At 42.9% G+C, this 18,237-nt stretch overlaps 1 protein-coding gene across 4 annotated transcripts in view; it reads left to right on the top strand.

Moving 5' to 3' along the window:
* nbeal2.L (neurobeachin like 2 L homeolog) overlaps nt 1-18,237 on the top strand; it is an 87,067-nt gene that overhangs the window by 37,738 nt on the left and 31,092 nt on the right. For 3 of the 4 annotated variants that reach the window (XM_041565727.1, XM_041565728.1, XM_041565726.1), the window contains exons 2-10: nt 2,345-2,433; nt 3,638-3,802; nt 10,212-10,293; nt 10,962-11,089; nt 11,692-11,774; nt 12,831-12,916; nt 14,276-14,564; nt 15,752-15,858; nt 16,264-16,347. In XM_041565727.1, coding sequence (XP_041421661.1) covers nt 2,345-2,433; nt 3,638-3,802; nt 10,212-10,293; nt 10,962-11,089; nt 11,692-11,774; nt 12,831-12,916; nt 14,276-14,564; nt 15,752-15,858; nt 16,264-16,347 — 1,113 coding nt within the window. The remainder of the gene's footprint in view (nt 1-2,344; nt 2,434-3,637; nt 3,803-10,211; nt 10,294-10,961; nt 11,090-11,691; nt 11,775-12,830; nt 12,917-14,275; nt 14,565-15,751; nt 15,859-16,263; nt 16,348-18,237) is intronic. The other variant, XM_041565729.1, reaches the window with a different exon arrangement.

Below are 18,237 nucleotides of genomic sequence, written 5' to 3'. Positions count from 1 at the left end.
GCAGGTATAGTAGGGAGAGATGGTGTCTATAGTAACAGTGGATAATAGTCTCTGGGAAGGGAGTGTGACTGTGGGATAGCAGGTATAGTAGGGAGAGATGGTACCTATAGTAACAGTGGATAATAGTCTCTGGGAAGGGAGTGTGTCTGTGGGATAGCAGGTATAGTAGGGAGAGATGGTACCTATAGTAACAGTGGATAATAGTCTCTGGGAAGGGAGTGTGACTGTGGGATAGCAGGTATAGTAGGGAGAGATGGTGTCTATAGTAACAGTGGGATAATAGTCTCTGGGAAGGGAGTGTGACTGTGGGATAGCAGGTATAGTAGGGAGAGATGGTGCCTATAGTAACAGTGGATAATAGTCTCTGGGAAGGGAGTGTGACTGTGGGATAGCAGGTATAGTAGGGAGAGATGGTGCCTATAGTAACAGTGGATAATAGTCTCTGGGAAGAGAGTGTGACTGTGGGATAGCAGGTATAGTAGGGAGAGATGGTGCCTATAGTAACAGTGGGATAATAGTCTCTGGGAAGGGAGTGTGACTGTGGGATAGCAGGTATAGTAGGGAGAGATGGTGCCTATAGTAACAGTGGATAATAGTCTCTGGGAAGAGAGTGTGACTGTGGGATAGCAGGTATAGTAGGGAGAGATGGTGCCTATAGTAACAGTGGGATAATAGTCTCTGGGAAGGGAGTGTGACTGTGGGATAGCAGGTATAGTAGGGAGAGATGGTGTCTATAGTAACAGTGGATAATAGTCTCTGGGAAGGGAGTGTGACTGTGGGATAGCAGGTATAGTAGGGAGAGATGGTGTCTATAGTAACAGTGGATAATAGTCTCTGGGAAGGGAGTGTGACTGTGGGATAGCAGGTATAGTAGGGAGAGATGGTGCCTATAGTAACAGTGGATAATAGTCTCTGGGAAGAGAGTGTGACTGTGGGATAGCAGGTATAGTAGGGAGAGATGGTGCCTATAGTAACAGTGGGATAATAGTCTCTGGGAAGGGAGTGTGACTGTGGGATAGCAGGTATAGTAGGGAGAGATGGTGTCTATAGTAACAGTGGATAATAGTCTCTGGGAAGGGAGTGTGACTGTGGGATAGCAGGTATAGTAGGGAGAGATGGTGTCTATAGTAACAGTGGATAATAGTCTCTGGGAAGGGAGTGTGACTGTGGGATAGCAGGTATAGTAGGGAGAGATGATGCCTATAGTAACAGTGGATAATAGTCTCTGAGAAGGGAGTGTGACTGTGGGATAGCAGGTATAGTAGGGAGAGATGGTGCCTATAGTAACAGTGGGATAATAGTCTCTGGGAAGGGAGTGTGACTGTGGGATAGCAGGTATAGTAGGGAGAGATGGTACCTATAGTAACAGTGGATAATAGTCTCTGGGAAGGGAGTGTGTCTGTGGGATAGCAGGTATAGTAGGGAGAGATGGTACCTATAGTAACAGTGGATAATAGTCTCTGGGAAGGGAGTGTGACTGTGGGATAGCAGGTATAGTAGGGAGAGATGGTGCCTATAGTAACAGTGGATAATAGTCTCTGGGAAGGGAGTGTGACTGTGGGATAGCAGGTATAGTAGGGAGAGATGGTGCCTATAGTAACAGTGGATAATAGTCTCTGGGAAGAGAGTGTGACTGTGGGATAGCAGGTATAGTAGGGAGAGATGGTGCCTATAGTAACAGTGGGATAATAGTCTCTGGGAAGGGAGTGTGACTGTGGGATAGCAGGTATAGTAGGGAGAGATGGTGCCTATAGTAACAGTGGATAATAGTCTCTGGGAAGAGAGTGTGACTGTGGGATAGCAGGTATAGTAGGGAGAGATGGTGCCTATAGTAACAGTGGGATAATAGTCTCTGGGAAGGGAGTGTGACTGTGGGATAGCAGGTATAGTAGGGAGAGATGGTGTCTATAGTAACAGTGGATAATAGTCTCTGGGAAGGGAGTGTGACTGTGGGATAGCAGGTATAGTAGGGAGAGATGGTGTCTATAGTAACAGTGGATAATAGTCTCTGGGAAGGGAGCTTTGACTGTGGGATAGCAGGTATAGTAGGGAGAGATGGTGCCTATAGTAACAGTGGATAATAGTCTCTGGGAAGGGAGTGAGACTGTGGGATAGCAGGTATAGTAGGGAGAGATGATGCCTATAGTAACAGTGGATAATAGTCTCTGGGAAGGGAGTGTGACTGTGGGATAGCAGGTATAGTAGGGAGAGATGATGCCTATAGTAACAGTGGATAATAGTCTCTGGGAAGGGAGTGTGACTGTGGGATGTAGATACAGGCATAGTAGGGAGAGATGGTACTCACTGGCCCGTGTCTCACCACTACTTGTCTCTTCTCTTGCAGAAGGACCTCAATTACCTGCATCAGTGGTTGGAAGCATTTGTTACAAACTTTGAGAAGATAATTTTGGTGCAGACGTTGGAGCCAAGGAGGTGAGCAAATTTACAGAAATTCATGTTCCCTGTGTCCACCACTTTACTCATAGTGAGTGTTTTTACTTTCATGGTTTTATTTTTAGAAAGCACAAATATAGATTCCTTTGGATCACAAAAAGGAATAATTTGTATCTAACTGTAAATATCTCTCTACATTTTTCCAGAAGAAAATTGTAGACACAGTATTACAAAAAGGATCTTGCCTGCTGGGATATTAGAAGTTCTGTGACCATATAAAGGCACAAGGCTGTATCACTCATGTATTATAAGGGATAATGTACCCCCTACTGTAAATGATAAGGATATTAGTAGTCACTGAGGGGGTTGTTCTGTGACCATATAAAGGCACAAGGCTGCAGGCTGAGTTATACAGGGAACTCTGAGTATCACTCATGTATTATAAGGGATAATATACCCCCTACTGTAAATGATAAGGATATTAGAGGTCACTGAGGGGTTGTTCTGTGACCATATAAAGACACAAGGCTGCAGGCTGAGTTATACAGGGAACTCTGAGTATCACTCATGTATTATAAGGGATAATGTACCCCCTACTGTAAATGATAAGGATATTAGAAGTCACTGAGGGGTTGTTCTGTGACCATATAAAGGCACAAGGCTGCAGGCTGAGTTATACAGGGAACTCTGAGTATCACTCATGTATTATAAGGGATAATGTACCCCCTACTGTAAATGATAAGGATATTAGAAGTCACTGAGGGGTTGTTCTGTGACCATATAAAGGCACAAGGCTGCAGGCTGAGTTATACAGGGAACTCTGAGTATCACTCATGTATTATAAGGGATAATGTACCCCCTACTGTAAATGATAAGGATATTAGAAGTCACTGAGGGGTTGTTCTGTGACCATATAAAGGCACAAGGCTGCAGGCTGAGTTATACAGGGAACTCTGAGTATCACTCATGTATTATAAGGGATAATGTACCCCCTACTGTAAATGATAAGGATATTAGAAGTCACTGAGGGGTTGTTCTGTGACCATATAAAGGCACAAGGCTGCAGGCTGAGTTATACAGGGAACTCTGAGTATCACTCATGTATTATAAGGGATAATGTACCCCCTACTGTAAATGATAAGGATATTAAAACCACAAGTCACATAGTAAAGCACATGAGGAACATGTTGGGTTCTGGAATCTCAGTGATTTCATTCTGATTTATCTCCTGTGTTCTTTCCAGGCCTGAAGATTCTTCCTCAGAAATCCCAGTGTTACCCCGAGATGTTCTGCGGGTTGTGAGCCAGCAGTTAAGACACTGCACAGAAGATCTTGCCAATGGGCAAGAGGCAGGTACCAGCTTGTGCCAGGCCTTCCTACTGCTCAAATTCTTCATCATCATCAGCAGGTAATACAGTGATCCTCTTGGTGCTTTTGGGAATTGTGTGGTGTAATGTGTTTAATTTTCCCAATGATTGGGGTGCACACTGGTACACAAGCATACTGACTGTTATTTGGGGACATATTCTTATGTCTGACTCTCTTACTACAGGTTAGTCAGTACAAACAGGCTAATATGCTAAATATTAGTCTTTATTGGTGTGCATGGACAATGGCTGTTAAAGGTGAAATAAATCATCAGCCACAGTGAAACAGCGCCCCAAGTGGCCAGGTTATCATTACAGTGGTAGAACCCTGCTGGGTTGTTAGTTTTACATCTAGTCACTCTCTATTTAATGTTAGTATAGCATAGCAACTACTTATTAGATTGTAATTATTATTAGATTGTGAGCTCTTGTGGAGCAGGGGGTGTTGGAATTTATATTTAGCTAATGCTACAGACCCAGCTATTATTTGACTTCTAGTTAATACAGAGGATGGCAAAAAGCACATTTAATGGCACATTCCTAACCCCTATGTGGGCCTGTCCCAGAATCCTCTTTGTTCCGTATATACCAGTAACCTTGTATTGTCCCTATTTGCTATAAACACTCAGTTGTGTTGGTATGGGCCGCTGCTCCGGGGAAGGAATGTGGCCACTCACTATATTTAGCCACACGTGCAGGTTTAATCCCCTCTTGTCTTATCTCAGAGATTATTTTACTGCTAAACAACATTCTGAGAGTGTATAAATATAAGATAATAATAATGTAAGACTCTCTTACTGTTTATATGAGCTGATCGTATCCTCCCTCGGTGCCTCCTCACCAATGCAAACAATCCCAGCTCCATAACTGGGGCCCTCTGTTCTGTTATTTGCTTCTTCTCCTTCCTCTGGATTTTGGTTCCAAAGTGTTCTGCTTGTGTAGTGAGGGGCCCCACAGGCACTTTATACAGAAGCTGAATGGGTTACACAGAAGTGGCCGAAATACAGGGCCCCACTACTAGTAAAATTAGTACAGGCACTGTATATAGTATTGGCATTAGTTCATACAATAATATTGGCATAACTACAGGTGGTACAGGGGCTGCACCAGGGACCTAAAGGACCCTAGAGAGACACACACAATTTAGGGAACAACAGTCTGTCTCACATGCCGGCGTTAAGGGGTTCTTTATGGATACAGAGGATAGGATTAGGGAGCTAGTTGTAACTGAGGCCTTTGGGTGATAGGGTAGATAGCTATATGGGTGAAAGGTAGGTGGATATATGGGTGAAAGGTAGGTGGATATATGGGTGATAGAGGGTAGATATATGGGTGATAGAGTAGGTGAATATATGGGTGATAGGGTAAGTGGCTATATGGGTGATAGAGTAGGTGGCTACATGGGTGATAGAGTAGATGGATATATGGGTGATAGAGTAGATGGATATATGGGTGATAGGTTAGGTGGATATATGGGAGATAGAGTAGGTGGATATGTGGGTGATAGAGTTGGTGGATATATGGGTGATTGGGTAGGTGGCAGCAATTCCACAATCATGGATCCGCACACACTAGTTTTTCAAAACTAGTGAAAAACTAGTGTGTGCGGATCCATGATTGTGGAATTGCTGTTGCTGAGGGGCCTTGTCCGGTCAACGGATAACCAGCACCACTATAGCAGCGAAAGTGAGTAAAATTCCGGGTGTGCGTTGTAATTATTACAATATGATAGGGTAGGTGGATATATGGCTGATCGGGAAGGTGGCTATATGGGTGATAGGGTAGGTGGATATATGGGTGATAGAGTAGGTGGATATATGGGTGATAGGGTAGGTGGATATATGGGTGATAGAGTAGGTGGATATATGGGTGATAGGGTAGGTGGATATATGGGAGATAGAGTAGGTGGATATATGGGTGATAGGGTAGGTGGATATATGGGTGATAGAGTAGGTGGATATATGGGTGATAGGGTAGGTGGATATATGGGAGATAGAGTAGGTGGATATATGGGTGATAGAGTAGGTGGATATATGGGTGATAGGGTAGGTGGATATATGGGTGAAAGAGTAGGTGGATATATGGGTGATAGGTTAGGTGGATATATGGGTGATAGGGTAGGTGGATATATGGGTGATAGAGTTGGTAAATATATGGGTGATCGGGTAGGTGGCTATATGGGTGATAGGGTAGGTGGATATATGGGTGATAGAGTAGGTGGATATATGGGTGATAGGGTAGGTGGATATATGGGTGATAGAGTAGGTGGCTATATGGGTGATAGGATAGGTGGTTATATTGGCGATTGGTAAGCTCTGCACCAGGGTTGTCTAGCTGCTTTGCTCTATGTATTAAACATAAATGTGGGGCTGTATGTAACACCATTGCAAGATCTGGTTTGATCTACTGCAGCCCCACTGACCCACCTCCTACTCACACTGTAGTTCCTTACTAAAGTAAGCACATTGCTCTTCATCATATCACTCTCCAAAGTCTCTCTTCCAAAATACAGATGTCAGCATTATTTTGAGGCTGCCCACTCATGTTTCCTTCACTCCCCTGACACCGCACTCACATAACTAAAATAATGGCTAACATTGAACTAAGGTTGTGCAGACCTGTGGCACCGGTTTTGGGTGATCTGCAGATACCAATGCCCGAAAGGACCCGGGGAAATGTAAACCCCCCTCCCAGCATTGGTGATGCAAGTGTGCGGGTGCCATAGCCCTAAGGACTCCTGTATGTGTTGTGTCAGACAGGGGCAGTTTATGTTAGACTGTAAGTACAACTATAGTCCTGGATGTTCTATACACAAGGGAAATATCAGTATTGCACTTATTTGTCCTGTTGCAATATTAGTGTTTAGCCTGAATTCTTCTCGATCTGTTTCTGCTCAGTCTCTTCCCCTTGTGCAACCCTTACTGACAGCTCTGTAGTTTCTAAATGACTTACCTGCCCCTCCAACACCCTCTTCTTCCTCACAACTGTTTCTTTGTGCCCTTCTTTGGGAATCTGCTGCAACAGAGAAGAGAGAACCATTCAGCTTATGTATCATCCCAGTTTAGGGGCCCCTGTTTATAAAGTACAAAATCTGGATGTTTAAATGGGTTGAGCAAACCCTTTGAGAAAACTGTTAGTATGATGTAGAGAGGGATATTCTGAGATAATTTGCAATTGGTTTTAATTTTTTATTATTTGTGGTTTTTGAGTTATTTAGCTTTTTATTCAGCAGCTCTCCAGTTTGTAATTTCAGCAGTCTAGTTACTAGGGTTCAAATTCCCCTAGCAACCAGGCATTGATTTGAATAAGAGACTGGAATATGAACAGGAGAGGGACTGAATAGAAAGAGGAGTAATAAAAATGATTAATAACAATAAATGTGTAGCCTTACAGAGCATTTTGTTAAAGTAAGTAATACATACATTTTAAGTATTGTATAACTGTAAATATCAATTTAGTACAATGGATAATAAGTTGGTAATAAAAGTAAACATAGATCAGATATAAATTGGATTAGCAAATGATAGAATAGATTGCATAAGTCCTTGGAACTGAAGAACAAGAATAATATAGAATCTTGTCCAACTGTTCTTTATCAATTTGAGATTAAACCAGAATTTAGAACAATAACATTCGTTTTTTAGATGGGGTCAGCGACCCCCATTTGAAAGCTGGAAAGAGTCAGAAGAAGAAGGCAAATAATTCTAGAACGATAAAAAAAGAAAAAATGAAGACCAATTGAATGGTTGCTTAGAATTAGCCATTATATAACGGAGTAAAAGTTAATCGGAAGGCGAACTACCACTTTAAAGGGAATATAAACCCAAAAATAAAATTCTGTTTTAAGAAAGAGTTGTATTAAGCAACTTCCTAATATCCAATCATTCCTCATTCTCATTGGTTATCAAGCAGGGCTGCATCATGAAAAGCCCTCCTGCAGTCACCAGGGCCCCCCTCATAACTTTTAAACTCCCACCCCAGCCCCCTGCGCAAAGACTGTTATGCAACGACACAAGATATTTTCTTTAGGGGGCAGCAGGTCTGGGCCGGTGGAGGCCCATGAGGTCTGGGGCCCACCAGGTTTTTTTCCTGATGTCCCGTCGGCCCATTCTGACCCTGTTATTAAGTACTGTGTGAATGCCATTGCTATAGAAAGCACTGTCTGTCTGGCCATTTGTATTCGCTGCACTGGCAGTTCTGACTTCTGAAACAAAGTAGCAGAAGGAGCTGATTAACAGACTTGGAGGAAAGCTGACTGCTGCTAGGTTGTTTGCAGAGTCAAAAGCAAAGAATATAAAGGAACATAAAGACTTCAGTTTCTTCTCACTAGTCTCTTGGGATAGGTTGTATCTTGATGTTAAGCACCGGCCTGTGTATCCAGTGTGTGTGTGTGTGTGTGTGTGTGTGTGTGTGTGTGTGTATATATATATATATATATATATATATATATATATATATATATATATATATATATATATATATATATATATGCGTGTATCATAGTATCAAAACCCTATAGAAGTGTATCATAGGAACCCTCAGTATAAAAGCACCAGCATCTGAACCACAAGTCCCAGCATCCTCTGGCAGCCAGGAGAGAGTCCAATGCCTTAAAGGCCAGTCCTGGTGTTATAGGCAAATATGGGGCAAATGGGGGAAGTTCTCACTTATTTTAGTGGGTGTGTAATCGGAGCAAGAGAAAGGCCTTTTTGTTACCATGGTAACCAGCCTTCTTTGTAGCAGCTGAATGCCTGGCACAGAGTGGGAACTGGGAGGACTTGTAAATCGCCCCCCAAAGGAGAATACCCAGGCCCCTCCGGCAAACTAACAGTTACTCTCCCCCTTTTTAATGTGGTTTTGCCTTTTTTTTTTTTTTGCAGAGGATGGATGAGTCCAAGTGGGATTTGGGGGTTCTGGGATATAATAATTCCGGCACCTAAATGGGAAATGCTGTGTATAAAATCTGAGGCTGTGAGAAGTACACTAACCAGTGGGTGTCCTCTAATACAGCAGTCATGTGATCACTCATCCAAACTGTCACCTGCCTCCTTGGAGCAAGTGTTCTGCCACTTTCATGGGAATCTAACCACACGGGGGCGCTGTTTCTTTACTGTCTGAGGCTGATATTCCATTGAATAATAGCACTATGGCAGCTTTAATTCTAATTAAAGTAGAAGCAGGTGGCCAGCGGATATATTCTATATGTCATATACTATATATATAAACAGTATATATATAATGTGCTTTCTGTGGTTTCTCTATGGGAATTGCCCAGGCAAGAGTCCCCCTTGTTTGTAAAAGACAAAAGGTGGAAAGTCCCCAAGTGTTCCAATTAGTGCCCAGATAATGAGAGGCTAAATCGCTACATTAAAAGAAGACTTAATGCAAATGTGCCGGGGGGGGGGCTGGAACCTGTAGTTTTTAGAGAGGGTTTTTTGGGGGGGAGCTGTCTAGGGGCAGGGTACAGTCAGGTAAGAAGTGTAGGACAGATGCTCCTCTGCAACTGCGATATTGTACATCCACATTCATTCCAATTAGTACAGGGAATTTGCCTGGAAATCTCCATCTATAAAGGGATCTATGAATTGAAAATGTCTAGGATAAAATTACAAATGACAAAAGGGTAAGTACAATAAAGCCTGATTTTTTCCTTTTCCTGATCCCCATTGTAAGCAGCAGTCTTGCCCTGCTTTATGGCAGCTGAGATTCTAGCTATCTGTATAACAGAACATTCTGTCCCAGTGACTGCACAGATCCTATCTGATCCCCATTGTAAGCAGCAGTCCTGTCCTGCTTTATGGCAGCTGAGATTCCAGCTATCTGTATAACAGAACATTCTGTCCCAGTGACTGCACAGATCCTATCTGATCCCCATTGTAAGCAGCAGTCCTGTCCTGCTTTATGGCAGCTGAGATTCTAGCTATCTGTATAACAGAACATTCTGTCCCAGTGGCTGCACAGATCCTATCTGATCCCCATTGTAAGCAGCAGTCCTGTCCTGCTTTATGGCAGCTGAGATTCTAGCTATCTGTATAACAGAACATTCTGTCCCAGTGGCTGCACAGATCCTATCTGATCCCCATTGTAAGCAGCAGTCCTGCCCTGCTTTATGGCAGCTGAGATTCTAGCTATCTGTATAACAGAACATTCTGTCCCAGTGGCTGCACAGATCCTATCTGATCCCCATTGTAAGCAGCAGTCCTGTCCTGCTTTATGGCAGCTGAGATTCTAGCTATCTGTATAACAGAACATTCTGTCCCAGTGACTGCACAGATCCTATCTGATCCCCATTGTAAGCAGCAGTCTTGCCCTGCTTTATGGCAGCTGAGATTCTAGCTATCTGGAACGTATTTATGTTTATTTTATGTTTTTTATTGAATTGTCATTATCACTGTTATCAATGTGAAATTCATTTCCTGGTGACAAATCCTCTTTGTCTTCCTTATACAGAAACCTAGAGAATGTGGAAAAAGAGAGGACACCGATCTTTGTCTGTGAAGTCATCCAGCTCTTAACAGTATCAGTTGCTCAGGTGAGCACATGTCTTTTTTTACTTGCCTGTGCTCAAAACATTCCATGAAGATGTAATTTTCTGAGCTTGCAGCCTAACACAGATAGATCTCATAAAACTATGGCAGCATATGTATTCCCCTGTACTAAGCACAATTCAGCAGGAACAGTCCCTAAATTTGCTTATAATCTGTACAGAGAGATCCCATAAAACTATGGCAGCATAGGTATTCCCTGTACTAAGCACAATTCAGCAGGAACAACCCCCTAAGTTTGCTCATAGTCTGTACAGAGAGATCCCATAAAACTATGGCAGCATAGGTATTCCCCTGTACTAAGCACAATTCAGCAGGAACAGTCCCTAAGTTTGCTCATAGTCTGTACAGAGAGATCCCATAAAACTATGGCAGCATAGGTATTCCCTGTACTAAGCACAATTCAGCAGGAACAATCCCCTAAATTTGCTCATAGTCTGTACAGAGAGATCCCATAAAACTATGGTACATAGGTATTCCCTGTACTAAGCACAATTCAGCAGGAACAGCCCCCTAAGTTTGCTCATAGTCTGTACAGAGAGATACCAAAAATCTAGTCTAGTGTAGGTAGTCTTATTGCTTTTTTCTACAGACAATTTTGAGAGTGTAGTGGCCAGCCACCTGTGGTGTCAGTGGTTACTTTTTTATTTTATAGTTAAAGAATCCATCCCCAGAGGAGACAGCGGAATTGCGGTCGCTAAATGAAAAAGTCACTATCTATGCGTTACATCTGTGTGAGTGCCTCTTTGATCCTTATCAGACCTGGAGAAGACAGAGAGGAGGGTAAGTACCGGGGCAAATCTGATTCGTAGGGTTGCCAGGGTAATATTATTGGTCTGTGGGGATCAGGTGGCCAGGTTGCTGACATCACAGGGGTCCGGGAATGGAGTGGATTGGGGTGATTTGATAATAGTGGAGCTGAAGAGAGGGCCTTAACTGACAGTCTTGTAATGGGAGGAAAACCCCTCTTGGTAAATTATAAATATAATGGGGGGATTTTTTCAAAGATGCAGAACAGGAAACATATTTTAGAAGATTGCCAATAGATTACAATGCTCATAACAGGGTAACCCCACCACAAAAATGTTTTTGCCTAATGAAAAAAATGTGAAAAGCTTCCCAGTATTTATTCATTTCTCATTTTCACTGGGTATAAAGCTATGTGTAAATGCCATTGTGATCTAGAGCAGTGTCTGTGTGGTCTGACTCCTGAAACAATGTAACAGAAGTCCTTGCAGGTATATTAGTCAGCTGGCTTCTGCTAAATTGTTTCAGGAGTCATAACCAGGAGGGCAGAGAACAGAAAGCAACAGACTTACCTGGGTGGGTGGATTGTATGAATAGCAGAGAAATCATTTCCACTAAGTTGCCTTTTTATTTAACAGGGAGATTGTTAGTGCAAAAGAGAAGAGCAAATACAAGTTCTCACCTGCCGCTTTACCTGCCGAGTTCTGCACCTTTTTTCACAGTAAGATTTGGCCACATGCAGTTTGTTGTGCAGTCTGTGTAGTGGATCTGAGAAATATAGTGACATAATACTCAGGAATATCATGTATTTCCATGCACAGCCCATGAAGTCTACTTTAATTTCCTTGGGGCGGGGATATCATTACATACACACTGTATTAGATTTATATGTGCCCAGTGCTGTAAATTATTGACATGTATTTATATACATGTATTTATAAATCTAACATACTCTCCAGGCAATCTTATAGTCAGCCGGTGCCATAACTGCAGCTTTAGTCTCAGAAAAATAAAATACAGATGTCCCCTGATACGCACCCATTTGACACCCCATAATGAGTCCAGTGTCGGACTGGCCCACCAGGATACCAGGAAAACTCCCAGGTGTCAGTGGGCCCTTTTGCTTCTAACTATGTCACCAATTTCATGGTCATTCCTTATTTCTTTATGGGAAAAAATGCTTAATAATGGAAGAATAAACAAAGTAAATATAAAAGACTAGGAGAATAAAGAAAGAGGTTGAGTGAGGACAGGATGGAATAATAGTTTGGAAAGTGGGCCCATGGTCTAAGGTTTTCTGGTGGGCCCTTGGCATCCCAGTCCGACACTGAATGAATCAGATCGGAAAATACACTGTATATGGGTTCCTACTCACTCCCTGTCTGCATTTTTCCTCGTCCTGTCTGGGCAGGGTCCATCTGTGGTTCCTTATACTGTATATACAGTGCTACGCAATATGTTGGAGCTATATAAATACATGTTAATAATTATAATAATAATAATAATATATACCCCTCACCTTCCCCTCTATCTGGGCAGGGTCCATCTGTGGTTCCTTATACTGTATGTACCCCTCACCTTCCACTTAGTCTGTGCAGGGTCCATCTATGGTTCTTCATTCGCTATGTGCCACTCACCTTCCCCTCTGTTTGGGCAGGGTCCACCTGTGGATAATAATTCTCAATTTTTCACTCATATTAAGCACAGGGGATTTGTTGGGAGTTGCAGTTGGCAAACACTGGAGGCCTGGGAGTTAAAGTTCTCACTCTTCTTGCAGTAGCCTTGTGTGATGGAGAGAGTCTTCCGGAGCCTGTTATCCTGCGGCTTGTCCACCTGTACGGAGCCATTATTACTGGATCTAAGGTATGGAATGAGTAAGGATTTGATTGTTGATAACAAAACTTCTCTTTACTACACTGCGTGTGACTGAGTAGCTGTGCATCAGGCTTGCTCAGGTAGCCATGGTGAATCCTGGAGCCATTTCTAATAGCATCACAAAGACCTCTCCCCAGATAAGTAAATCCATTCTCCCTTCAGTACTGTTTGTTGGGCTGCTCGCTTTCCTATGGTCAGGCAGGAAACTTCCCTTAGCATTTATCCAAGTACATAGTAGTCAAAGCAAGTTAAAATGTTATGCTAACCCACCCTCAACCTACTTCAACCCAGCATGGCCCACAGTGCTGCAATGAGTTATATACACCGACCCCTCTCATGACTTTCAGTCGTTGCCAAATGGGGCTGGTATTAAGCAGAAGAGGGTGGAGGAACTGCGCTAGGGGAGAATCAGGCCTAACACCAAACCCTACCTGCTGGAGGAACAATTAGTTGGCCTGAACTCACTTGACTTGTGGGTTATTCGATGACCCACACGCCACTAGTATGAAGCTCTGATACTTTGTGCCTTCTTTTCCTTGGCTATTCTCTTCCCCATGGTCATGCAGCTAAACAGAATCTGGATCTAATGCCCAATGATCTACTTTCCTTTGCCCATGGAGGTGCCAATTGGCTTTGCAGCTCAGACCAAGGCGCCTCCTTACTGACCATTGAGAAGAGCAGCCCAAGAACAGGCAGTACAGAAAACTGGGTAAATACCGGGGATTCATACCAATTAAATTTCCCTTTTAAAAGCAAGTTCTCTGTACATATATATTAAACTGCAGCAATATTTAGATTATATATTATTATGTATATACTTTATTTTTCTCTTGTGAATTAAAGGATAAAATGTCAAGACTAGTTTATTAACCCAAGCAATATTGGACTATTAATCACAGATCCCTCATTGTTACTGGGGAAAGTGATTCCGCTTAGCCTAGGTGATTTGGCTGCTTCTGCTTGGGCACCCCCTGGTGTGCCATCTGGGAAGTGCCGCACACTGCTCCAGACTAGGGATGCAACAAATCCAGGATTCTGCCTTTTTCAGCAGGATTTGTGCTGGCCGAACTGAATCCAAATCCAAATTTGCATATGTTAACTACAGGCGGGAAGGGAAATCTTGACTTTTCGTCACAAAACAAGGAAGTAAAACATTTTTTACATTTTTTTATTTCACGCCCCCCAATTTGGTTCAGTATTCGGCTAAATCTTTCATAAAGGATTCGGCCGAATCCCATATAGTAGATTCAGTGCATTCCCTACTCCAGACCGATAAACTTTGTTCAAGAGCATGTGTGCCGCTGCATTATCTGGTGATCCTTTCAGGTCAGTGTGTTTTTCTTACAGCAAAATGCTCTGCTCCTCATCACGTCGGCATCGGTGGAGGTTCTCATGCTGGTCATGTGGAAGTGGTGCATGAGCCACAGTGCGAGGAACCCTCAGATTCTACAGCTTGCATTGGAATGCCTGACCTCCATCATCCACATCTTGCATGGCAGCAGCCCCAGCGAGAGGAGGGTGGAGATCAGGAACATCCTGGAAAGTTATTTCAAGGTCCTGAACACTGACCGGCCATTGTCTGAGTCTGAGCCACATTTGGAAGAAGGACTGCTAGCCCTGCGCATTGGCATGCTGCGTATGTACTCTCCCTGCATCTTCATTTGTATCTGCATGTTATTGCACGACTGGAAGTTCAGTCTTTATATTGTAGTTTTTCCTAAAGGGTAACTACACTTGTGATGAAAGGTGACTCGTATGAACACAAGTGCAACGTGCTAGTTTGGGTGCAGATCTGAGCACTCCTTGACAATATTTAGAAAAGTATTTGCACCCATGTACTGCTCCTTTGCAACTTGCAGGGAGCACCTTTGTGCCTGCTAAGCCTGCTCTGATGATAAACTTTCGTACTGACTCAAGTGAGCACCTATTTGTCCTGCTTCTTTGCTACTGTCCTTCCCATAGTTGGGCAATGGGCAGCAGAAACTCCCTCTAGCGGCCAAAGCTCTATCATGTTGCCTATTGAAAGCAGTGCCTATAGAAACAACTTTTCAGCCAGGGCCAAGCCCTGCATCACTTAACCCTAACTAAATAGTCGTTGTCTACACCCTAATCCTCCTAAAATAAATATATGCCCTTGGAGTATAAGTGTCTTATTTCAATTTTTCTTAGCCACAATTTATTTTTATTATAGGGTCTTAAATATGCCCTTGGTTTCAGGGCTACAACCTGTTTGCCCACAATCTGTCTAGGGTCACCAGTAATGTGTCTGATGTCACCCAAACATAAATGAGAACTGTGATTGGCCCATGGATGCCTGGCCTGTGCCTTGGCACATCTCCTGCCTACTGTCCCAAGCATGGCAGCCTCCTCAGATACCCTTCATTGAATTTGTAGTTTGCTAATTTGGTTTTACATTCTTCCTAATGGGCGAATCCTTTCCAATGAGGCTTTATAATTAACGCCAACAGAAAGATTTAGATCTGCTCTAAAGAGAGGCAGTTTCTTTGTCAGTGTTTTCTCCCCTCTGAAGAGAATGCATTACAGAGCCCTACTATATATACAAAGCCATTCTCACCAGCTTCCCGTCTCCTTGCACTGTTTTTTGGGTATGTGCCCAGCATGCCAAGGATTCTCTCTGCTGGCTGGTGCCTGTTTATGGAAGCAGTGAGAGCATTCTTTGTACATTAATATTATAAATGAAAGAAACACTAACATTCTTAACGTCTTTTTGGACACATGTAGTGCTTGCCTGCAGCACAAAGAAGTATGGCCTGTGTGATTTCACCATTACATTGCTAATACCTGCCTTTTGTTATTCTGCAGGAGCGATACCTGAGATGCTGAACTGCACTGACCGGCCGGTATTGCAGGCGATATTCCTCAGTAACAACTGCTTCGAACACATCATCCGGCTCATTCAAAACAGCAAGGTCAGTTCCTGCTCCGTGTTTGGGGCTCCGTGTTCCATAGATCCCAAGGATTGGCACCGCCCTAGGAGTTTTGGAACATGGTTTAGGACGTGCATATCTTGAATAAACACAGTTCTTCACAAGTTATTTTCAAGGTGTGCTTAGGGTAATGGCACATGGCTAAAATGCAACTTGCTAGTGAGGAACCATACATGGCTACTTTTGGCCTAAATTTTCCTAGAGGGGTGCCTGCCAATATCCAGTTTACATTAAATACCAGACTCACACAGTCCAGCTGAGCTGTATCAGGGGCTTCCGTGTCTAACATTTGTGTGGATAATGCCTGTCATTCTATTCCTGCCATTCCTCCCTGTGCACCTTCTCTCTTCTGCCTCATGTAACCTCTCTAACCCTCGTTTTTGACAGCTTTATCTGAGCAGGGGCCGTGCCCCAGAGGACAGTGGGAGAGATCTAACCACTCGGTTACTCACTGAACTTGATATCAGAAAGGTATAGAGAGTTTGTAGCACTGTCCTTGTCCATGGGCTGCTGAATGGCTTTCCTTTCCCTTTAACAATCATTTCTGTTATTGTGTTTGCTCCTTTAACAACCAGTGGTGTCAGTTCGGACAAGTTTACAGATGCACCGTAAAAATGCAAAACAAAATGACCAGCTGCATGGTGGGTTGAATTCCCAGTATTCCCATGGAGGGGGGAACTATAATGCAGACTTGTTGGTGTATCCCATCATTTGCACATGCAGTATGTGACCCCCGGGGGTTGGGCTCTTCCCTGTATTATTAATAACCCTGGTAATGATCAGAAACTGGTTGGACTGGTTTCCTGCGCTGGTTGCTGCTTGTTATTTAAACATAAACAGAAGATTTTAGTAAAAGGGAAACGCTACCAGTAGGGCTCCAGCAGCACTACAAGTCCCAGCATGCTCTGACAGCTGTTGGACGATGTATTATTCCTGTAGAACCATCGGACATGGTTGTCAGACCCCCAGCTTTCCAGCGGTTGCTGCAAGGCCTCCAAGACTGAGCTTCCTACCTGTGAAGTTGAAAATGCAGAGTTTCATGAGCAGTTTCATGTAACCTAACCTTCTCAACCCCCTGCAAAAAGATGTTTGGGTTCCTGTTCTACTGCTTAACAACTGGTTACTCTGCTGTTAGTGATACGGGTCACTTGATTTCCCAGAGATTGGAGAGCACGGAGCAGGATATTAACTGATATAAATGTTTTATTAATCATAGGATATTAAAGAAGAACAAATAACTGTTTTCTGTACTTCCTGCTTCTCGGCTGTTCTCTTTCCTATCGTCAGGTGAAAGCTGGGTCAAGGATTTGCTCTCTGTGTCTGGGTTCAAGCTCCCCACTTCTAGCCAGACCATGGGAAAGAGAGCAGCCCACAAGAAGGGATTGCAGAGAACCAAAGCTTTGTACAAGGCTAAGCCCTGGGTCCATTATATAGTGAATAAAGTACCCCATCTTGTAAAATATAAGGATATTATAAGTCACCGAGGAGTTTCATGACCATATAAAAACACGAAGGCCAAGTGTTTTTGTATAGGTCATGGAACTCCGAGGTAACTTCTAATATCCTCATATTTTACAACTGGGGGTACTTTATTTAGTATAATACACAAATTTTAGTGAGTCATGTGACCGAAATGACATCAGAACTCACCGTTTATAACTGATGACATCAGAACTCACCGTTTATAAGGATATAATTTACAAGATATTCATGGATTTTGTGTATTATAAGCAGCTTACCTTTCAAGATGCGTCTAGGTTCTATACCATCCCGCTGCTGACACCACTGGGTATTCTGTTTGTGCTGTCTGTAGTGCTTTTCATTTTCTCCCCATTACTTTTTCTTTTCCCGTAATGTTCTGGGTGAAAAATTAAGATCACTCATTTAAAGTTCAGTTGCACATTTTAAATTAGGAGAAAATATGAAAACATTGCAAGATAATTATTGCATGCAGCTTCCCCTTTAAGCTCATTGATGGGTGGCGGTTTTGAAACAGATTTCAGCATTTGGGGTATTTCTTATTCGGGTGTTCCTGTCACATAATCCTATAATGTTTAATACTGGATCTGGTTGGAAGTGTGAATGTTGCACATGTAAGCTTTAATGCACAATATATATCTATACACGCACCACTTGAACCTCTCAACATTATGCGACCTGCGTGACTTTGTGGTCATGTTCATACACAAGAGATTCCCACAATCCTCCTTCCCTTGGGGTCCCAAATCCTTTATAATTAGGACCCATATGAGTTAATTAAAACACTGAAAAGGAAAAGGTTAATTAGGGCTGGGGAGTAGAACTCTATCTGTTGTTACTAGAATACACCTCTGGGATATATAGCAGCTACACTGTAATGGG

The sequence above is a fragment of the Xenopus laevis genome, chromosome 6L (assembly GCF_017654675.1).
Source record: "Xenopus laevis strain J_2021 chromosome 6L, Xenopus_laevis_v10.1, whole genome shotgun sequence".
Lineage (NCBI taxonomy): Eukaryota > Metazoa > Chordata > Amphibia > Anura > Pipidae > Xenopus > Xenopus laevis.
Note: the sequence above shows the minus strand (reverse complement) of the source record. Positions and strands in the feature narration are given on the sequence as shown.